Here is a 24552-nt window from a genome sequence, read left to right as displayed (position 1 = left end):
GCTCGCTTTGACGTTTGACCGTGGCAGCTGGTTGGTATTTCGAGAATTTCCCAGACATTCGACGGTGGGAGCTTCTGTAATACAGCTTCGTATGTAACTACAGCGAGAAAGCCAGCGAGAAAGCCAGCCAGGCAATCCAACCAGGCGGGCCAACTTCTAAAGTATTTCGTCCCCTTTCGGCCCGAGTTAACTTGGCGCGCAGCCGCGTCCTAGCATCCGACCGACCGACAGCGCGCGGTAATTGCCACCTCGTGGTGGCTACCTTGCGAATATCATCGCCACGGGAATTGACTGGGCTCCTATGTGCACGCTGCGCGAGATTAGAGGTTGTACTTAATGAAGGTCACTCGATGCTCGCGGAGGACACACTGACTCCTCTCTTTAACGTTAATGTCGTGCGGACTCGGCTACAGGAATTAGGAAACGCTGTGGACTCGAAGACGACCGCAGGGCTTCTCGAACCCAAGACGGGATCCCCTAAGAATTACTTATTTCTCCTTTGAGACGGTAGATCCAGGGGGTGAAGGAAAAGCTGAATAATTCGTTACTTTTCAGTACGAATTACGCGCAGCTGCGAGTGACACGTCGATTCTGGGAAAGAGTTGGTTGGAATTAAATTAGTGGGGCGCGACGAAATATTGGAATCTTTAACGACGCGGAATATGCTAACTCTTCGCTATGAGGGTGGTGAAAGAATTGACTTGGAATGGAAGGCAGTTGCGAGAATGAGAGTCCGTGTTGGTTAATGTAGATGTACTATTCTGATTATTGGAGCTGGTTCCTTCTATTAGAAATATTCTATGATTTATAAGAGGAGACTACTATAGAGCATGGGGTAATACTATCCAAAAAAATCGGATATAGGTACTACGAATACATTTCGACCAATCTGAAAGTGGAAGGTCTCAAAATACACCGTTGAAATCCAGTTTATAATTCGGTTACCAAATGGACATGTCTTGTCACTGAAAAGTAATACATACTACGTATAGTATGAAAAGCGGAGCACTTTGAAATATGAAATGCTACCCCCGAAACATTTTCTTCCACTGAAAGGATTTATTTCGGGGTCACGTTTCAGTTTTGCCGAATCGTGTTGGGAGCGTGAATTCATTGCACATTGAGTATGGGAATAAGCGAACGGTTTTTAACGTTAAAAGCCGTCTGGGAGTTGGCGGAGTGCGGCGAAAAACCGGAAACGCGATGCATGGGCGCGCGAGCGCGACGCTAAATGTGCCCCGAATTCGAGCAAATGATGTAGCGCATTATGCTTGTAACGTTCTCTGGGAAATGAAAGCATTATTCGCTGAATAATGTTATTCACGGGCGAAACGTAATTTTCCGATGCGTAAACTACCGGGCAGACTGTTAATTTTCTGACTGCGTTTTTCTTTCACCCACCAGCATTATTCTGAACAGTAAATTTCTCGCGAATACAATTGTCCGCGTTTTTCAAGATTAGAATGCGAATCGCGCGTTTTAAAATAGTTGGGAAAAACTTCATTAGCACGATTCAATATTACTTCTGTGAAATTTGCTAAATGTATACTATCTATTAAATATTTTGAAAAATTTGACAATTTTCGTACAAATAGTATTATATATTATACCAAGGTTGTGTATCTTAATATGTAAAATTGTTTGTAAATATTATTATACGTTTAATTATCCAAAAATTCATGCTATGGAAAAGAGCAAACATGTGGAATGCTTTACACGAAAAGGGAAGATATTAAACTTGACAGGGTTTACAGGAGCGTACGGAAATAATTTGGATGACGTGTACTACATGCGAATAATATGAAGCAATGTAGAGTAAGACATTCGTGGAGTGCACAAAATTGAAACCACGAGAAGAGTTTGTATGCGTCCGTATTTGACCAAGAACCGGAAATTACACAGCCACTATTTTCCTAATTTCGGACACGAATGAGATTCTTCTCTTACATGGTTTATTCCCGAGGATGGCACATTTCAAACCGTCACAACAGTTTGAGATATACCATGTCCAGTATATGTACACATACAGGTCCAGAATTCTGGCATTATTACGCTGTTATTAATACCAGAAATATTTGACTAGTAGTATAGTAATCGATGAAAATTAATACGTGAGAGGTTTAGTTTCGATGAAAATAAATTGCAATAAATTAAGAGCATTTCTCAATTTAGAATAACATCATGAAATGCGTAACATTTAAGCATCACATAATAGTTATAATCACGCGAAATTCAGCGGTATATCTAGTAAATGCATTTTGCTAGTATGCTATAAGCTGTATGGACTATTAACGAGTTAATTGAACAATTGAGAAGTGGATGTATAATAGGAGGTATGTACATTAATTTGGTTGAAATCTGATTTAATATTTGTGGTAATAGACCAGATAAGTAGATATTAGGATAATTGTAGAATAGAATTAATTATAGTTTCTAATCCATTTCTGGAAATGGTACATCTGTTGCAAGTGGTATAACATAGCAAACTGTGTAACATAATAAACAGTTACACTATGTGTTCTAGTACTTAAAAAACCATGTGAAGCTCAGTTAGATATTTCTTCGATATAACACTAGATTCTACAGTAGTCTAAAGCTTTGTTGATTTTTCATGCAAATTTTCTATTTACCCTACTTCACAGCAGGTCATTTCAGGAAGGATTTTCATCCCCTCTGCAGCCTCGCTGCTTCTTCCACCCACGATACAAATTTCGTAGTATCAACTACGGTTCATCGAAAGTCAGGGAGAAAAACCAAGCAAAGGGCAGATTTAGCGGCAACGAGGGGCCGTTAGACCACAAACAAGGATAAATCTCTCTGGAAGCGCCTTTCGCTCGGTACGCAGCTCATCAGAACAGCAGCGCCTGGAGGACCCTTGTTTCCGGTCCCAGTAAAAAAAGCCAAGCATTCCAAGGGAGGTGGAGGAAGGCTTCCTACATTCCAGCACGCTTACATTTCACGCTGTCCATGTAAATCTCCGTGGCGGAGCGTTCTTATCTTGGCGCGGATATAAAGCCGCCCCTCATTCCAGTCTCCCTTACGGCGTTAAGGTGACAAAGGGGAAAAAGAGCGAGGGGCGAGGACGTCCAAAACACGCCATTTATTCCAGGACTCGCGTGGAGGGCCGAGAGCACCCTTGGTCGACCCTCCCGCCCCTTCTTCTCAGAAGCGGCCCCGCGTCCTCGACGAGGACAGAAGTCCCGCGGTCCTCCAGCTACATGGAAATCCCATACTCGTCCACGCGTAACCACAGAAGATGGCGTGCAAGCAGCTAAGGACGGACGAAGAGGAAAGAGCGAGGTAGCCGAGGAATTATTGCTAGCAACGGGGGTCACCGACGCTCCGATGTCGTCGTCGCGACGGTGCCGTGCAATTTGCACTTGTTGCCCGTCAACGCGCGCTCGCAGCTTTATTAAACTCGCGGAAATTGTTTCGCTTGAAATTACGTCCGGATTAGCCGGGGCTAAGTGGCCTGGCCGGGAGCGCTCGAATCAGAATGCCAGCTAGCCGTGTCGCGGATCGGGAACATGCACGCGCCGACGAACTCGAGAGCGCTCCTATTCGGTTACACGCTTAATTATCTCTGGCTGGCCGCTGGCGAGCTCGTATCTGCTCGTTGCTCGCGGCTGTGCTTCTTGACGAGGATCGTTTCGCAGGCTTGACACTCTGCTCTCCACTATTCGTCGGATCCTGTCCTTTGCTGATGGAGACTGACGGTCACTGATAAATTTCGGTCTTATACGATGGGGGATGATTTCTGATGTATTGTCGATGCTCAATGGCGGGGCTGTGTACTGGTATAACTTGTGCTTAGGAGAGACATGGGTCTGACGAGACAGAGGGTCTGGTGGATTGTACATTTCGGAATCCAGAGAGTGAAAAGAATGGTACGATTCTTTTGGGGATTTGGGGAAAGGGATCTTGAGGTTCAGAGGATATTTGCACTGCTTATGAGATTTGATATTCTGTTACATGGATTTACAGTTCCTCCAAGTCCATTTCCAGTTACTATGAATAACAAATGGAGCCACTCGTCAGGCCATACAATTTCGAGGATTATTGAACGTCAATACCGCTTGTTTAAGCAACGATCTCAGTTAAACGTGGGTCACGTAATTTATCTGAAAGGCTGGAAGTATTAAACGATAGAGATGCTCGCCGCGATTTAATGTAATATCTTGAATGTCCGTGGAATGATATACGAGAGAAGAGCCAACGTGACGGGGGAACGATTATTTACAGCCAATCAGAGAGAGAAATCTATCCAACGAACAGACGCATAAACGCTCGGAGATCACACTGTATGACATGAGGGATAATCGAACTGACGAAGCACGATTGATCGAACGATATATGATGTTCGACGTGGTAGCGATTGAATGGATCATACATCTAAACAACTTTCTTCGCTAAGTGGAATTTCGTAAGTGAAGTACTTGCATGTTTCATATTTTTAGTGAATTTCTTTCGTATAGAATATAGGATCACTATTCTTGCGCTTATGTATATCACACATACATATATTACGAAGCAAGAGAAAGCAGAATCCCTAAAGAGGATGATATCCAAGAACAGAAGTTCCTCGAAGATATTAGATACTTATCTACAAATGTCAAGACTCTTCTTACATATTCCACAGATGGAAACGCTAGCACCAGCAATACATCGTGCATATAACAGCATTGTCTGGACCAGTCCTAGGTGGACTATTTACGAGCGCATAGTTCGGGTTCCCACAGCGGCGATCGTTATGCAAATGTATTGCTCCGTCGTGGCACGTATCGAGGATGCAGCCACAAGTAATAGCATCGCTAAGAAGTAGTATTCAAAGGGAAGACCTTAACCGACCGCCGTTTAAAGACCCAACCAGGCGGCTGAGTAGAATTACCGCGACGGAATGCCGTGCCCGATGAATATACCCTTGAAAAGTGCGAGATAAATGGTAGAAGATAAATCATGCAGAGCATTCGTGATTCTCTCGCGATTGATCGGTGCAGCCACGAAGGTTCAATAGGTTTGCTAACAATTTGTCGGAGTCGTCGCTCTCACGCGAATTCCCCCTTCAAACAGTTGCGCAGAGTCGTGATTAGCGAAGATAGACGACACTATTTCGTTATGAGATTACAATCGTACTGAATGCCATCGCTGTCGCCTTGATTCGTCGGATCGATAAAGTCATTAAGTTCGCGTGACGATCCACCGTGACACCTATTCTTCGCGTTATTAGAGTGACTCCCATCCAGCTACGTTCGAGAACGTCCTGTCGACCCACTGGTTCAATTACTTTCACGTGATACGCTTCGTCGATATTTTGCGCGTCGGCGTAGGTTATTAGCAGTGTAACCCATAAAAAAGGCGTATAGTGACCCGGGTGACGCGCTGGTTGACACGCTCCCAAGGTTAATCCTTAAAATTTTATATCGCGTATCGAAACGCGACGCGTCGGTATGCGGCTATTAAACGAGGGGAGGAAAAACAGCAACATGCCAACACATATTAATGCTATCTACGCCAACGTTCCGGTTGAATGTTACGCGGAGCAAGCTGCGTGTATTATGGTGCTGACTACATCTGACTCACGCCGCGATGCGTTAATATCGTTAATTAAAACCGCTATTCTGACGAGAGTACGAGACTTTATTCGTGTGTCGGCAGCGATAACGCGAGGATCATGAAGAACACGCTGGTATTAAAATTGAGACTGCAAGTTGGATAAATTTTTGAACTTTTTGGCTTTTTTATTAGAAGGGATTCTCGTTGTTATGTCTTTAATTTCTGCTTGAAAAATGGAACAGCACGTACGACTGTATTATTACTCAGTTTTACACACGCACGAATTATAATTTCATTCGTTGCATAGATTGTGTGAATAACAAATTCGGCCGTACAAACACAAAAGGTATTCTAAAAGCAGCGCTTTCATCGTATAACACTGGCAAAATCAATCAAACTGCTCTTTTAAATCTATGCTGGAAAAAATCAAATTCACAGCACATCAATACTAAAAAGCAATGTTACGCGCACACTGAAGGGGATATTTTTTTAAAAATTCTCTAGCGGAAGTGAAAGAGTTTCCTATTTTTGAAACGTGCGTAAGTTTCACGTTTTTGCTAACAGCTAAACTGCTATATGCCTTCAAAGGAATATAACATTGTGCGGGAACGGAACGAAAATGGAGAGGAAAAAATACAATTCGGTTGTTAAACGTTTGTAAATTAGTTTGCTTGGAAGTCGGAGTGATTTTTGAACTGGCGTGCAAGAAATGGCGACAGAAAAGGGTAAAACCGAAGCGGGATATTTGAGCGAAAGAACGAGGGAGCGAGAGAGAAAATACAGACGACGGTACGGGAAACCAATATCATGCCAACGAAATCGATACCGGCTAAATAAATATTGTTCGAGAGGCTACCGAATTGACAGTGAGTCTCGTCGAGTGCACGAGTGGAATATTTATTCCGCCGGTCTGGAAAATGAAGGCTACGCGGACGGAATCTGCTTCTGATGTTATATCTTATAACGATAAATCGTGTCGTCGTTACTCAAACACCATCCCTACACTGCAGGTGCTGCTAACGATAACATTATCGAGTACGTGTCGATAAATATCGCTAATATGGGTTTATCGATAAATTAAATGTGATTCGAAGCAATACGGAATTAAAGGATATGCTTGGAACGTGTGAGAGAACACGGGAGTGATAATGTTGCGCTAGAGGGTCGTCGATATTTCTACAATCTCTTGAAATTACTGTCTCTGAGTTTTCTCGAACACAAATCGTTTATTAATTGATCCTGGGAACGTGTCTTGTACACGCGTCTTATATACAGAAGTTCATGTACAGTAACGAGCTACGAGATTACAGTGAGTACCTACTTGAAAGCATCTACTTTAAGCCATTATTTAACTAGGTACTTTTTTTAAAAGGAATTGCTACTCAAAATCCTAGACTTATTCACCGTTATAAAAAATTACGGAAAAGAACTTTTCTACTTATCAAAAATTTCTATTTCTCGCGAATACTTATTCGCAGAAATGACGCAAGGTACTTTAAACGCCAGCAAAGTACTCACTTTATTTCCACTCGCAGCGATATTTTACCTACTCCGTTTAATAACGGAAACATTAGAAACGCCTCATAAGTGTTCCATCGTGGATCGATTACTAGAACGAGTTCCAGGGAATTTTGTTAGGCTAATTGCTCGAGCTAAACTTGGTCGCTTCGGAATCGATATTCCCCCCAATGAACACGATATTTCAGGCTGAATCGGAGCATAATTTTAAGGAGCACGTTTCAGAAGTCGGCAAGTTCGAGCGCCAAGTTTCAGAACATACGACCTACTCACCTTACGACGCATCGCCCCCGAGTAAATCGGCGTGGATGTTGCGAATCCTCTCCTTCCTCCTTTGCTGCATTCGGCTTCTCGGTGGAATACCTGCAACAAAAAGGGAATCGAGCCGTTAATCGAGATGAAACCATGTGGATGAGCATGAAAATCGATGGGGCACTAATTGGCAGCAAATTATGTGTAACTTGGTACAATTATACGGCTCGTTCAGTCGTGTGCGTTTTTACGTGGTAATTAATAATCTGCACACACGAATAGCTCGTTTGCGTAAGAGCTAGTATAGTCACTCGTAATTTTATCGTTTTTTGCTGAGAAAGAAGGGACATGATGTGGAAACAATTTGAAGTTTTATTGGCAGGTTAACTTGCGGCACAATTTGTGAAATATCACTTAGAAGTTTATTTTTATTATGTATAACTGATACTAATGCTTCTTTACTTACTTTTTGAAGCAATATTGCAAATATTGTGCTTCTGTTTCTTAAAATAGAGGAGAAAACTGAAGAAATTTGACACTCTAAGCTGCACATGACAAGAATCAACTGGACGCCCAAAGTAGTGCTGAATAGTCACGTGATGGGGTCACGTGATTCGTCGTTTACCGCGCATTTCTTTGGCGCGAATTTCAACTAGGGTTATATTATAATGCGCACATTGAGGATTCTTTTATCAATTATTTCCACTAAGTAAACCACGGAATTAACATTTTTTCTATCTATTTTACTTGTTTAATATTACATAATGGTAAAGAATATCTTTGACGTACTAATTACTCTCTGATCACCGTAGTAGATTTATTTTGGAATATAAAATAAACAGAATAAAAAAATAAAATATAAAATATATGATACTGCTCCATTCCTTTCGATATTTTGCTCGTGAGCTGTTGAAAAGAAGGGAAGTACATAGAAAATTTCACAGCGATGTAGACTCGTTTTCCATTGGACGATCTATCGTTTCGTGGTTCCAGTGGATCGCTTGGAACGCATGCACCGAAAATACTCCTTCCTATCCAACGTAGCGATGGAAGTATCTTCCTGGACCGGAACAATATTTTCCCTCGCTATAAAACGTAACAAAAGCCGCATTTTACCTCGTCTAGATTATTACGATGTGCGAGCATGCACTTGCCTGCCGTCCGTGAGCAGCTAAACACGCCTCGAGCAGGATCTACGAAAACGTTTTAGACGACAACGGGAGCAGAGTGGGTGAACGTCTTTGACGAGGTATTTTTACGTCGTCCCTGTAAACCCCACAGGCTACAAGAGAATTACACATTATGTATGTACAACTAGTTCATAGAACGTATATACGGTCATGTTTACTGTCGACCTTTAATTTTATTATATCTCTTGCGGGAATAGGATAAATTTTACAGATTACATTTAATGTCAATCATAATATGTACATAAAGTAGTATGCCATGTGAAATGTAAAATCTTTACAAAACAATGAAACAAGTTGAAGAGTACATTCTGTCTGAAACTAAGAAGCTATGAATCTTATCCAGCTTTCCAAAAATATTTTTGCGTAGTTCCCGTGAAGATTTCTCATTTCATCCACACGCATATGTACATATGCTTGATCGCGGTGTCGTGTCGGATCGTCACCGACAACGGTGCGCATTCAAACGACGAACGATTTATATTCCAATTCAGTGGGAGCTGAAAAATTTCAGAAGGAGTTATGTTCACAATCACGGCGTCGGAGTCATATGTCTTGAAAGCGAGGGGAGCCTAAAGTTCCCTCGTTCTTCTCGCGAAGACTTATAGAGGAGCCATGAGATGGGCAGCTTGCCAAAAGGCTGTAACGTTGATGCGAAACCGAAAGAGAACCATGTATCATCGGTGACTCGATTGTAATACGTAAGTGGTGCTCTTCGACCGCCAACGATCTCTCACCGATTCTCTCTTATCGATCGACTACGAGCTCGGAAGTCGCCGTTAAAAATGACGACATTTCGAGTGACCTTTTTGGCCTGTAGCAAAGGGCAACAAAGTGAGACGGAGCACAAAATATATCGATGGTCGACTTTTAGTCACCATTCTACTGCGATTACGATTCTACTGTTGTCAGAAGTCACATTTCTTGGTGTTCACCCTGCCAGAACAAGCGAAGCATTCATGAAAATTATGTTGTTCTGTCCACGCCCTCTAACACGAATGGGCTGTTAACAGATATAATAAAAAATACACTGTTTCTGGGATCGATCGATAAAACGAATGGGAACAGTTGCAACATTTTTACAGTTTGCGGAAGTATGGTGGACGAAGAATGAAAATAACAGTTTTATATCTGTATATAAATTACTATACCATCATTATTTCTTAGAGGTTCAAATATAAAGAAGAATATACCGAAGAAAATCTAGTAATAAATAAGTAGAATTAAATCACTTTTCTCTACCTTAATAATTCCTTAAAAATCTAAAATGTAAGAAAAAGAATTAATGAATTATTCTTAGGCAGTATGTGCCATAGTATCTCACTTAGAAAAGACAGGAATGTTCACCGTAAAAATAGTGGAACTATTACAGAGAGGCAGGTGTACGCGATATCGTAAAGGTGGACCGAGGTCAAAAGAAAGATCGAGGAGAAATAAGAAAGGTCGACAGGAACGGGAAGGGGTTGAAATAGAATAAAAGATGAACGAATGTGCAAATTTGAAGCCGATCGGCGGCGTCAGGTGCTCGGTGGAAATATACAATTCTCATGAACGAGGACGCGGATCTACAGTAGCGGTGGTAGCAGCAGCAGTTGCAGCCAAGGCGGAGGAGAGAGAGATTCCGTGTGCTACGTCGTTGCAGCTGCGGCTGCTCCAACTGTCGAGTGGATCAACCGTTCTTCTCTGGTGTAATAACGAGCAAAGCGAAATGGTGGGAAGAGGATGGAAACACAGAACCAGGTCACGATGCCCTCAGAAATTAAACGTAACGACTGCTGTAAAAGCATAAGAAGCGAGCGATTATATGCTCAAATTAATTCACGTCAAATGAATCAACATGTTCGGGGAGAACAGATTGCGAGCTCTCCGCGATGAATGCATTGTAACGAGAAATCCCTGATTCCTTCGCTGATTCCTGACTTTCTGCGTCTAATCTGCCCGAAGAGGGCCCTTGGAGGGCTCGAGAACCAGGGCATCCTTCTTTGCATCGGCCGTGATTGTTTATTTCAAGTCGTCCCTCCGGAATTCCTGCACCTTGGTTATTTAAAATTTAGATGCATTCAGAGGACGAGAAGAAGAGAGCGCTAACTGGCACGTCGTAGAAACAATCTCACGGTTGAAAAGTTCCATTGTAATAGGTTTGTAATATTGTTTTGAAATTGAACATTTTTATGCCATCTTTTTTTCCCTGGAATAAATTTGCTCTCGCGTAGCGAGTTCCCAACGAGCTCTGTGTAAAACTGTGAGTGTCTTTCCGCGAAGAACAGTTTCCCCGTTTCGAACTTTTGCGTCGGCTGTGCCCTTGCTTTTCCCTCTTCCACTCTTAATTTTTCCGCTCCGAATTTCACCAAGCAACGAAAGTGCTCCAATTTTTGTTTCATGAGTTTCTTCTGCCGCGGCTAATAACAAAGCTCGGTTAATCTGTGGAACGTGATACGTTGTAAGGGGGAAACGAGCATTCCTATCGAGTTTCTCTGAAAATTCTCGATCCTGACGACGCTGCTCTTCCTGTTTAACGAGTGTATGTAATCAGATGCATATCCCTTAAACTCACTAAAATCACTCACTAAAAGCAACGCGAAGATGTACGAATTTCGAAGTTATCTCGTCAGTTGCTTGGTGTAACGATCAAGTACTTCAACATAAGAGTGAACGCCAACCCAATTTCTGAGAATTCGTGAATGAAGAAGTATCGGGTCATAAATTCGCACGGTAGTTCGAACTTATGCTAACTAGTAATGTAACTTCCTCTTGATAAATTAAGCAGGAAGACAGAATCACGTTGAGAAGGTTCGTTGTTATGACTGACGAAGAAGGAACAACGATCGCTCTGTGACGGCTCTGTGATAGGGTAATTATGAGTTCTACGTTTAAGCGAGGCAATTATTGAAGTTTCACCATTTCATCATATCTTTGAAAAGGTAAACCTACTTTCTTGGTATAGGAAACATTCGAATTTAGGAATTCAGATACTCCAAATCATATAAAAAATTAAAAATTTGAAAATCTGAAAAGCATCATGTTTATACGCAAATTCATGGAAAGGCAAAAGTAGCCTAACACGGAGGAAAAATGTTGAGAATACCTCACTATCAGCTGTAACTCGATGATCGTTTCATTGAGATTCACTGAAGCGCCCTACGACGACGCAACAACGTTACCATACAAATAACCGAGCAAGCAGAGACCGCTTTAGCACACCATTCGCGTCTCTCCTACACGGTGGAAGTTCTGCGAGACTACTTCGTCCTCTTCCCCCAAGGATTTCGCTCGTCGTTTCAGAAGATACGTTAATGGGGAGTTGTTACGAGCCACCGTAAGAAGCTTCTCGCTGTCTCGCTGCTCACACCCTTTTCCAACAGTTTTTACAGCGAGCGCGACGAAGCACGGCTAAATAGACTAAGCGTGTACTTGTAATAAAACGCCGCGATGCAGACTCCACCCTCTTGTCACTCACTGCCTAGGATCCCAGCCGTATCAGCTCGTCTTCTCGTCTACTTAATCGTTATAGCTTATAAGGTCGCCATTTATTATTACATCTTGATATCCTTCGGTATGCTATAACAGGATCACGAGTGTAACACAATTTTCTGCATCAACGGTTTCAGTGTCAAAGCTTTAATGGACTTTGAAACACGAGTCGAAGTAGGTATTCTAGCGCTGCGATATTTCTTGGACTATCCAAGATAGGGGTTTCAGTTGTTTTAAAGATATTCAAAGTGAAATGTTTGATATGTTTGAAATCAAATCGATGGTGTAAAATAGAGAATCTCTTTTTAGATAAAAAGAGAAATACTATTATTATAACTGTTGCAAAAAATCTCCTTAAATTATTTAGAGTCTGCAGAGATTGTGAAGTTAAAATAGGAGGTCTAGACCAAAGAATTAATTGAATAATACGTAACGTTATACCTTCGGTGGATTTATCGACAAAACAGAAGAGCTTCAGAGAAGACAGTTATGAGAAGGTAATGAAATTGAAGTTTATATTTCCTCTTGGCGTTCGAGGGAATATTTAAGCCAGCAGAATTCTCTTAAATCATTATATACTAGTACAAGTCAAATACAACATAAATATACCCGATTTAATATTACATAAAACGAAAACTCAGGTTCAACAATCTTCATCAATTTTCAAAAAGAGATCAACCAAAAATCACGCCCACAAAACTATATAAAAAATGAAGAAAAACGCTATGAAAGGTACTTGAAGAAACTAATTAAACGTCGCAGTGGTACACCAGTCGACAAAACACAGAATAGCGGGGGTGAGTCGAAGGAGAGCAGAGACTTAACGAGACGTAATTCTCGTGTAACAACGGTCGATCGACGAAACGGAATATCCAATTCAAGGCGGTATCTTGGGGGAGGGTCGTGAAACTACCGACAGCCCCATAAATTCAGCAACAAATGCAAACTGCGACGGAGTGGGCGGGGGTGTGATGGTAACACGTACCGCACAGAGGGCCTTGCAGCCTTCGTACGCGAATTATTCTCTCCATGGGCAAGTTTTCGCATTATCGTTACAAAACGCGCGCAATTCACGGCGCGCAGAAGTCGCGTTCGCGTGTTTGTTTCCTCGACGACCGCTTTTACAGGCGACACAAGGGCGACGCAGGCACCCGCGCGGGGGTGGCAAGTAACGGGCTCTGCTCAAAGTTACCGCCGCGAAAGGGCGTTTTCAACCTTTCGTGCACGACCTCGCCGACGAACTTTCTCTCCTCGTTTTGCTTTAACCTTGTTCCCTCGCTCGGAACGCGGACACGGTGGTATTAAAAGACGCTGCCCTTATGATAGGATCTGCGGTTCCGCGGTCTCGCATCTTCAACCTTTTCTGCCTTTGTTCTTTTGCACCTCTGAGATTTCTGCCGACGACAGAAGGATAAGGAAGAGGAAGAGGAAGAGGATGCGTGTTTCGAGAAGTGAAACTTCTTGTGAAGAGTTCTGGGAAGACTTTGAAGCTGATGTCAAGGTTCAATTGAAGAATAACTTCCTTAGCTTTTTTGTCTTTGGTTAGTGGGGGAAAACAGAGCCAAAGAAAAATAATGAAATAGTTGAATACTTCATTCATATAATGAGGGTAGCAACTCTGAAGGAGCAACCATGTTGATACTACTTTATCCACGTTTTAGATGTTTGTCTCAAGATTGTGAATGATGTTTTCTTATTTATGTGCGTGATGCGTCGTGGTGTGACACATCTAAATAAAATAAGACATTAATTTTCAGATATTTGCAGATATGAATTCTAAAAGTGATCTATTTTTATCTAGCAGAGCGTCACTTCTGAACTACTTTTCTGCTCAAAAAGCTTCTCTCAAAGTAGTATCTCGAAAGGCCCCAGAGAGAGACCATTTTTCTGCTTATGAGTTTACAGTTACGTAACATACATATAACCCAGCTGAAGTAGAAACTTGAAACTCCATGGAGTTACCCCGTAGAGCCTGGAATCCTCGAAATTGAAATATTCGCGGCGTTTCTCACGCGAGCACGCGTCGTAGCGTGCGCAGGTTCGTTTCGTGTGCAATTAAATTTCCATCGCACAGCGCCGCGGGTCGTCGCTTTCCAGGCCGCCATGGTTCGCGCTGTCGCGGCTCGAACGGACCAGAAACGACGGCACCGATGTTGCACATTGTGCGCGACGCAATTTTTCATTTTGCCCGATTCTATCGCGCGTCAAGTAGCGACGAGAAATATTCCATGCGACTTTGCGTTATTACACAAGCAGAATCCAATAGCGCTCGTATATCGCTGCTTGACAGCCTGATGTCCCTCCTTCTCTCCCTACTGGCCCGTGCTAAGCGCGCTTTTTCAAGGAATACAGTTTTCCAGCGAGCAGGTTGCGGGGGTGGGATTTTATTCGGGCTAATAAATCACCGACGGCCCTAAAAAAGGTAAACATTATGGGTGACAGGGAAGACGGTGGACTATTTTGACTTTGCCCATATCCCTTTGTCTGTGTTCTAACAAATGTACGTGCTGGCTCAGGGGACCGAACGCTTGATGGTGCCATTTCAATAAACCTTAAAGAGAGGAACGGTTTAAATCCCCGGGAAAAGTACTAACGATTCCATCGGAATCGCGCTTCGAATTCCAATTGATGAGATTCTTGACAGCCCCCGCTTACTTCCGTCTGGCGATCGTAGATACGCGGCAAATGAGATCCACCAGGTGTAACGCTTCAGCTTAAAGTTCACCTCGCACGTGTCGCTCTTTCAAGACGGTTCGGAGCTCGTGAAACCGAATGGCACTTACACGGTGTATTTTCAGGTTAATGGCTGATAGCAGAAGTCTTCCTATCGTTTGCTATGATTTTATACCTCTAAACTGAGATTTATTTTATTATATAAGACAATATGTACCTGCGTAAGAAGATATTAATATGAGATAAGGCTTCTGTCAAAGAAGTGATCAGAGGATGTTGTGGTAAAAGTAATCTGAAGAAAGTCTTTACTGTTTTGCTCAATATCAGCATGAAGAATATACGAATTATTTAATGCGATCTTATTCTACAGTCCCAGTAGAAGAGAAATAGAAGAAGAGTCATTTGTTATCGTGACACTTGCGAGGGAAACCTGGCTTCCATCCAAGCAATTACACTATGATAAATTTCAAAACGTGGAACAATAAATTCTGATACAAAATGGTTACATTTAGGAGAGAGAATTTAAACCTTCTTGACTTTTCTCAAATATCAGCTTCACTTAATTTCAACAAGTTTCTCTCCACGAATTATAATTTCGAATTGAAATTCGAATCAATGGACTTAATTAAAGCGAAAACTTTTTTCGCAGACCAACGATAAATTCCAGGTATAAGGGTGAACGAAAGTTGGTCGAAATATTACTTATATTCTTATATTTCCTCTTTATATTTCTTCTTGATGAGGTTGTAAGACTTTTGTCTCTATAAATTCAAAGAAGATTTTCGCCTGAAACCTTAACGTGTATTTACATCGGCGAATAAAATTCAAAGAATAGGAAGTGGAAATAATCCTTTTCCGGTATGTACGTTTCATTGGAGATGCATTACTTATGGCACATTTAACTCGAGGAATAGCTATGCCTCCTTTCTCTCATTGAACTTTCATGTCGGATAATCGCCGCTCCAGAGAGCTTTCACTCTTTCAGCTGAATCTTGCGTTCGACTTCATTAAGCCGCGTCCCTGTCTTCCGCCCCGATAATATTTATAAAATATAAAGGAATCTGTTACTGCTTCCTGCGAGTCAATTTCAACGTGAAATGAATCAGCTTGCAGTTTAATCCACTTCATGTCCAAGTTTTATTATAAGATCATCTCCAGCCGCTGAAGTTTAGTTAGATTGTGGAAGCTGGCCGATGGACTACTAATTTTTCCTTTAACTCCAGACTACTATCAATTTTAACTTTTACGTACGTTTGTCTAACCGAGAAAGAGGAGTCTGTAAAGTGAATGAAAGAACTAATTGAAGCAGTTTTATTTGCAATAAGAGTAGCTGTACACGTTCTAAAGAATTTTGAATAAAATATAATAAAGCAATAAAAGGAGCTTTCAGAGCGGTGGAAAATCGAAATTGAGCTCTGTCATTGTTCTCTGTATGAAGCAGTGAAATACGATACTCTATCCTACAGACGTCATCAGAATTCTACAGTTTTACTCTGGAAATAATGATGCCTATGAACTGCATCCCAGTTACGTTAAAATTCGGAACGTGATATTTCCCCATTCAGGATCGACCGCGAAACCCACGAGGAAGCCGACCTTATTACCAGCAGTATCTTTTCGAGAACTCACAATTGCGAGAAAGTTCGAAATATGATGTCCTCGTATCTATGAACATCCATAAATATTTTCTAGAATTCAGTTCAACCGTTGACGCTGTCTCTGAAACCAATTTTTCTGATCTTCGATACAGAAATAATATTGTGTCCAATTCGTGAACGATCACACGTATTCTAAGAAGCACAATCGAAGAAATTCAATTCGCGATAGTGTCTCTCCGAACTCGAGCGTGCCCTAGAAGATTCAATATAGCAATGCACGCAGCTATACTCTAACGAGCAATCTGCTTCTTAATCGTTGCTATTATCGGTTTATTCGCTAATCCATGCCTCTGGCTCCATAGTTGCAGCACCGTGACCATTAAACGTATGTATATCAAGGAGAACGATTAATATGAATTCTCAACAGATGGGAAATTAAGGACTCGTACGTATGTATTATTCAAGGAGATTATCATAATATAGGGACGAATTAAGACGGGTTAACCGTGGAATTAACAGATACTTATGCGCTTTACGTGGATACTTAGCCGCGCTAGATATATCATGATAACAGATACAACGCTGCGAATCGTCGAACAACATTTGTACCATGATATCACGTTTTAATGATTGATGGCGTTAAAACAAGCAGGTCGACGTGCCTCGAAAAACTTAAATACAGCCATCTTTGACAGAGGCATCTTCTAATGATAAATCTAGCGGTGTTTTATTAAGAAATGAACATTAGTCGAAGATTGTATCTTCCCGACTCCGGTAGAATTTTTTGCCAGTCGCTCGCGCTCCACGGTTTTTGCTATGCGCCACTTTCGCACCATTCATTTCCCGACACTGGTTCAAGAATAAATTATTGCATGGAGTGCTTTATTACATCTCCCCAGTGGCTATTAATGTTTAATTGTAATGGACGCAAAAGAAGGAGTTTCGAAAGCAGCGCGTGCTCCGAAAAACAACTTCACAGAATTAGATGTTTAATGTTGTACGTCGGGAAAGCTTCAGTAATCTCGACGAGAGATACAACATTAATTGTTAGGTTAACTGGCAAAGACTCGTACCAGATACGTATCGAGTAATTTTACGAATTGCAACGAGACTGTTGCCGGTTTATCGCTCGAGACATGTGAACCGCAAGAGATTGAATCTGTCACGACGAGATGTTGCTTCTATAAGAGTAACTGATCGATATCGTGTTCAGGAGAGTGACCGGAGGGAATGCTTCAATGAAAGTAGTACAGAATTAAAAAAATCAGACGTTATCTACTTGGTGAACTGCTTGTCAATATTTCTTATTATTAGTGTCACTTGATGTTAATCCTTTCGTGACCAGTGAGGCAAATATGTCCTATTTATTTTTCTCTGCTATTGCGCCTAGAATGACGTTGGAAGCCTAGCTAATAATAAAAAAAAATCAGAAGAAAAGCTCTCAAAGAATCCTTCGATCACAAGAGGCTTAAAGAATGGATACACGTATTTTCATCACGTTCAATTCCACTGTGGTTTAGTCTTGACATTTTAGTTACTTAATGTACAGTCACCTGTTAGGAAGTTCACCCTCGGTCTGCGAAGCACCTCCGATATACTGTGTCAACGTTTTCCAAGCAATCTAATAGTAGATCGACGCAATCGCTCGCAGAAAATCCAGTCGCCCAGTCTTGTATCAACCTTCCGCATACGCGTCATAAATTCGTCGGCGTGGAAATACGGTCGTGGCGCGAGGCAGGCGACGAGGACGTCGGTAGTAACACCGCGTGGCCATTCGAGCATGCGAGAATTCCAGCGGACCTGCTGGGACGAGGAGATCGAACGACACGGGAGCATCGAACAATTCGTTTCTCGCTTTGAGCGCGGAAACCCTGTCGAATGGTTCCGTGCAATAGACTGTTTCGTGACGGGACTCTACAACGCTCGAACAGCCACGAATTTTATCGGCACACTCGCGAATGTATTTGCGCCCAAGTGGCTGTGAGTCCGCGTACCGTTCGAAGCGAATTAACGGGATATGAGAACCGTGAATGGAACACAGAAACAAAAAAAGTCGCGAAATGCCTTCAGCGAAACGAATTTCGCGTGGAAACGCCACCATCTCTGCCGCCCCCCTGCTTCTTTTTACGTCCCCTCCTATTTACGCTCGCCGAAGCAACAAGCCGATATTGCTTCATCGAATACCGATGCGAGCTGTACGTTATTAAATAAGCGTTTCGAGAACCGTCGGCCAGTTGTGAAAAGTTTCGCCGCCGATAAAACTGGACAGCACGAAACGTGCAGCTCGTGTGCTGCCTCGCAAATGCAGCCAGTTGATAGGGTGAAATGATTCCACGAATGCTGCTTCCCGACTGAGGATTAACGATGATGGTTGCTCTTTTGAGTTCATTATTGGCTAGAATTTTCAGACTCGGTTATTGGATACCATCGAAGGGAGATATTGTTAATCGCTTCAAAGATGTCTTTGGTTATTTAATAATGAGGGACTAGGGGATGGAGTCGCTCAGAAATTCCGATTTTAAATTTTCACATTTTTAATATCTGAATCCGTGAAGCCTTCTTATATGTATTTATTATTACATACTTTAAAAATCCTTCGAATATAAATCTACATATGCACATCTTACAGTGTTCCTATAAAATGTTTCACAAATGAGTCTCAACAAGTCCTCATTAACTTCGATTAAACATCAGTTGATTTATAAACGATAAGTAGCTCGATTTCCTTGCGGACAGATATCCTTTTCTGACAAAATTCCTGGTGGCCCTTTTGCGGTAATGGATTCCGTCAAGCGCAGGCGATCGTCGATACTAAATGAACCGATAATTTCGTTGAACACGTCTGTCGGCCGAAATCGAGGTGGAAATTTAACTAGTAGAGGAATTAGATCGAACCGCACCCGAGTGGATACGTTTTCGCACGAGATGAAACTAACGATAGAACAAAGAGAGAAGAGGCACCCGATTATTCATTTAATCTGATGCGGGATACGCTAAAAATAATTTCTACAGGGTGAGAAAGGCGATCGCGTCAGATCGAGGTTTAGATGGAATTCGAATCCTAACATTTGCATCCAGCATTTTACGTCTTGTTTTGCATAAAACAGTCGGGTCAGTATCAGGCTCTCCTCAATCCAGATAATGGATTCTCTGGCTCTCCACCTTTCTTCCAGCGAATTTAACACGAGCTTCCATTGTCCCCCGGGTTCGCGGTGGCTCGTAAAATGCTAATTTGCGGGCGACCGGTGCACGAATGGATCAGATCGGCTGGCACGAGTGGATAAAAATCGTTGGAATACCAATCGCGGAAATCCTTGAAAACGAGCCCGCGTACGTCAATCGATTCCCCTTCTGGCCCGTGTACAAATCACGTTCCCGTGCGTGGCACACAGGTGCGCGCCTGTAAAACGTACCCTCTTTCTCCACGCTGCCCTCTCGTTCTCTCTGTCCTCGGCGCAAGAGGGTTGCACGCTCGAGCGTGCCTGCACGATATTCTAAACAACACTCGGGATTGACATTAGATATCAGCGAGGCTAGTCACGCAGGTAAACGTGCCCGCGGCACTAGCTGGAAAGTAAATTTTAATTGAAGCACGAACCATCTCTCTCTGCAGTTACACCTTGAAGTTCGTCGCGTTTCGGGAACAAGGGATTCTCTTCCCTTAGTTGCTTATTCCCGCCGCGAGACCTCGTTGGTCACGATGTTCTGAAACTTACTTGTAAACGCGGGCCAGGACTTTGACGCGAGCAAAAACGTTTGCGATCCGGTTGATTCCCTGCGATTGGAAAGGGACGTCCTGGTAAACGCACACTGGTCGTCCTCAAATGAAACAATTACGAGAAGGTCTTTTAAAAGGCTGGTGACTCGATGGAAAAAGGCAGCTTCGAAAGCTATTATTTCAGGATTAATAGAAGCTTTCACGGGTCTATCTAATTATCGAGCTACTATCCCACTGTATCCCTCGGGGAGTAAGAGGAAAAGAAGGAAAAGGCAGTAAATACATGGCATCCCCTGCACGATATTACAACAAAGCTATTTCCTGTCTCTCCTGGGCCCTGGCTGCCCAATAAAGAAGTTTATCGAGGCATCATTTCCTTCGTCTTTTTCGTTTTTTTTTTAACGGAAATAAAATTGAAAATCCCAACTTCCCCTTCCCAGTGCTACAGAAAACCTTGCCCAATCTCACCCCCGTCTACCTATATCTTTCCAGAGGAATACATTGGCTGTCAGGGAACTAACATAGAGAGCAGGAGACAGGACAGCGTAGCATATTTTATAGCGATCAGATGTTCTGTGAAATCTTCTTGATCGTAAACGGTGTAACGGAACAGACCCGAAAATTTATTGCGGATTAGTTTGGTACAAGCGCAAACTGTACGCTCAAACCGGGGGTTACGAGGATATGTCGACTGAAATCCATTACAACAGTCATTGTATACAGCGGACACGACTCGACCGACGCACACCTCCCACGCAACAAAACGACCGAAAATGTCTTGCAAAATTTATGTACAGGGTGCCCTTTTTCCAAGGAGATGGACAATCGCTCTTTGAAAATGTTGGAACCGAAATGAAATTGAGGTCTTTTGTTTCTTTATAGGACAGGTGGTATGGCGAGCCATTTGTTCAGGAGTTTCATAAATTTTCTCGCCTTTAAATTGCAGGTTTTATGGTAGTTTGATGCTTTTGCTAGATACTACGATAGATTTAGAAACGCTTGAAAGGTTAAGACAACCTTAAGATCATTTTCAATATCAGATCATTTTCATAATTTCGAAGATAACTCCGAAAATAATTTGAAAACTAACTTCAATATTGAGTAGACGTCAACCTGAATGTTAATTTGAAGATGCGCTCCAAAGTCAATCTAAGTTCAACCCAGACAGTGCTTCATCAATAATCTAGGGTGGACTTCACAGACCATCTAAAATCAATTTCAAGTTTAGCTCAAGTTCACAAGGCCGTGATCATGTCAGTCGATACAACAACACTTCACCTTCATCATTCCCCAAAATTCTCTCCCATTTACTCGTCACCCTGTACATTCCCAGACAAACGTACCCTAATCCAAAAGGGGTAGATATTGTCAAGCTCTAGCTGTTCGAACCTCGTGACTAAATACCATCCATTTGATTCGATCCCCTTGTTTCGTTTGCTCCCCTCTTCCCTCGAGGCTACGCCGTGTTTCCAATTTACAAGGAAAATCCTCTCCCCAACGCAGCCCAGGGAGACCGAGCGGGTAAGTAAGGAAGCGATTATTCCGTTTGCTCGTTTCTAAGCCGAGAAACATCGCAGAGAAGTAAGGAACGCGTTTCGTGGTATCCGGTCGACGGCTTTGGACGATGCGTAATAACAGGCGTAGATCGGCGAGCGCGGGGTCCCGTTTGCAAGGCAGATTACAAGCACGCAGCTTGTCGGCCGCGCGCGCCACCGTGGGCCCTCGTAAATATTCATTTAATCTGATCTAATCTGTACGAACATATTCTGCGCCTCGTGTAATTGTCGGCGAAATTGCAAATCGATATCTAAATGGGGCCGACCTTCCCCTCCAGAAATTGTACTTTACCGGACAGCCATTGGACGAGCGTGTTGCTCCTGCCACGGACACCCTTCCGCGCCTCTCCACCTACCGACCAAATGACGACCAACTTACTTTGCTCCTCTGACTACCCCTGTCGCGGCAAGTTTCGATGCCAGCCGTGTACAGGCGCGCACAAACCTCCATGAATGACATTTGTCACGTTTTCAGCCAATGTGACGCTTCGATTAACCCTGCTGGGTTCCCTGTGTCCATGCTCAAGTTGGAAGGCAAACTTCCGTCCCGTAATCTATCTTATACCAGTGATTGACAATGTTGTAGAAGGTGGGCACGACTGGCTCTGAGAAGTCTTGAACGCAACTTGAGCATGAGGAAATCAGGTTTTGATAGAGCTCTGAGGTTTGCGACGGGGGTGGGTTCATGGCACAGAAGTCGACAAATTCGGGACATTCAAGGTTCACTTTAAATAATTGCTTTTTGGACTGATATATGATGCGGGACACTTGTGGCATAAATTATGATTGCGTATGATTAATGGTTTTCAGAGATGAAGTCTTGGAGATAAGTGTAATTACGATGCACGCTACAGGTGGATGCTATATTCATCTGAAAATTTGATGTACATACTTCTCATTTTGTTCTGAGACGAGTACTTTTTGCGAATACTATTAATTACACTGTACTATTGTTATCGTGTTATGGGAAGCTTAAACCTTTTTTCTAGATCATTTCACTTATCCATTTTCATCGCATTACGTGCCTCTCCTCAATGCCCATTATTCACGACCAACTTTAGTACAACAAGCACATCCGGGAACATAAAAATAAATGTGCGAGGTTGTAAATTTCGATGTACAATTTCATTCAATATTTATATCGTCGAAGTAAAACAAACAGTAGGATAAAAAGGGGCGACAGCTGGCAAAAAACAACGAAACGTCGCGCAACAATTAATCTCGCGCTGTTACTTCGAACGAACCCGAGGCTTCTATCGGTATGGAGGTCGAGTAAAATTAAAGCTTTCCAGACTGACGTTCCATTGCTCGTGAAAAATAATGCTTGCCACGTGTTAAGGTGGGTACACACTTGTGTAATAAAATGCGCAATACAACATGGAACGTGACGCGATTTTCACGTGTGGACGTGTTGCGTGTGATACTTGTAGGTGGTATTTCATTATGGTAACACCTCTGTGACAGACCAACTTTTCAGTACTAGCGACTTTTTTCATTTTTTTACGCGTGTGAAGCTCGTTTATGTTATATGTTACATAAGGCAAGCGTATAAGTGCCTTTACTTGTTTCCAGTTAGCTCGAAGCACTTCGAACTGACATTTGTACCACTAGGAAACGATATTTATATTTTTGGGGAGTCGTGCATCCCTGCTGAAATCATCAGGACTGGTCAAATTATTTACATGTAATAAATATCAGTCGGTTGGTGATTCGTTCATGATGATTCGTGCATTAATAAATATTGAATGGGTGGCTGAACGAGTTTCATGGTTTAACAGAGGGAACGAAGCTCATTAGACTGAATAATAAGTTTGTTCGGGGCTTTTAGCAGAAGGTCAACTCACATTATGCTTGCTGAAAATAATGTTTCATTCATAATGTATACACAATGTATTTGTGTTTAAGTTTCGGCAGATTTCCGAATCATTCATGCGCCTTTGAGTTTAGAGTTCATTGTTAACATCTCAATTTTACCTTTCAGCAATTTGTCATTAATAATTGTCATGGTATATTCAATGAATACATTAAATGAGTATAATATACAGAATAAATAATTTGTATATTTATTAGTATATTGTATACGTAGTAGTTTTGATTGAGCAAATATTAATAAATAAGGGTTATCTCTTTCTGCATATTTCGTGTTATTACCCTTCCTTTTTCGTCCATCACGCTTGTGGTTTTCTCACAGATATTCGTGGTCGCAGAAATTAAAGAGGCACTGGTTGGACTTCGACTAGAACTCAACGAAGCGAATTTCTCTTTCGGCATTTCACGTATTTCTGCGTGCCACTTTGATGTGGTTTGAATATTATTAGCTATCATGTTTCGTACATTTTGCTCGTAGTTATCGCGTATATTCAATCATGCTAAAATAATAAACCCTAAGCAGACATACTATTTTACATATCAGACTTCTTTCTTAATCTCACGTTTAATAAAAACATTGTTGATGATATTGAATTTCCACCCTGTATCATGATGCTTGATATCTGATATTCCTCCAATTTCCAATAATTACCAAATATCATTTTGTACTGAAGCAAATTAGGTATCATCAACATTACGTGAAATTAGATATGATCATCCTATATAAACTATCAGCTGAATCAGCTTCGTTTCATAATACACTATCATTTAATTGCCTTGGTAGGCAAAAGTCACGTTCAATGGTAAACGAGACATCATTGGTATTCTTGGCACGAAGACAGTGCACGCTCCTTCAATACCTATTGACTTGTGTGTAATGACTGATGCATCTGAACACGAAGTCTCCATTAAAACAGTATCTATTTATTCCATAGTGTATGCTCATCGCACACGCTGCACCTATAAGACGAATAATCATCACTCTGTTTCCTCGAAGAATCTAATAAAGTCGATGAAGTACTGTGCCTCGTTCGTGGATGATTATACGTCCTTGCCGAGTCCTTGGTAAGTGGAACGTAACACGTTTTACTGCGAGCTACCTCGAAGAATTACTGTGTGAATGCATCTTGATGAAGCGTCTCTTTGATCTTCTAATC

The 24552-nt window shown here is 42.1% G+C and overlaps 1 protein-coding gene across 1 annotated transcript in view; it reads right to left on the bottom strand.

The window, feature by feature from the left end:
* The window catches only part of LOC143177365 (uncharacterized), a 147683-nt gene that overhangs the window by 30500 nt on the left and 92631 nt on the right, over window positions 1–24552 (bottom strand). Inside the window, exon 8 of the mRNA XM_076375238.1 lies at window positions 7345–7434. Coding sequence (XP_076231353.1) covers window positions 7345–7434 — 90 coding nt within the window. The remainder of the gene's footprint in view (window positions 1–7344; window positions 7435–24552) is intronic.

Source organism: Calliopsis andreniformis, chromosome 3 (assembly GCF_051401765.1).
Source record: "Calliopsis andreniformis isolate RMS-2024a chromosome 3, iyCalAndr_principal, whole genome shotgun sequence".
In the NCBI taxonomy this organism is placed as follows: Eukaryota; Metazoa; Arthropoda; class Insecta; order Hymenoptera; family Andrenidae; genus Calliopsis; species Calliopsis andreniformis.
The sequence above is the reverse complement of the archived record's forward strand: the minus strand, read 5'-3'. Positions and strand labels throughout refer to the sequence as shown.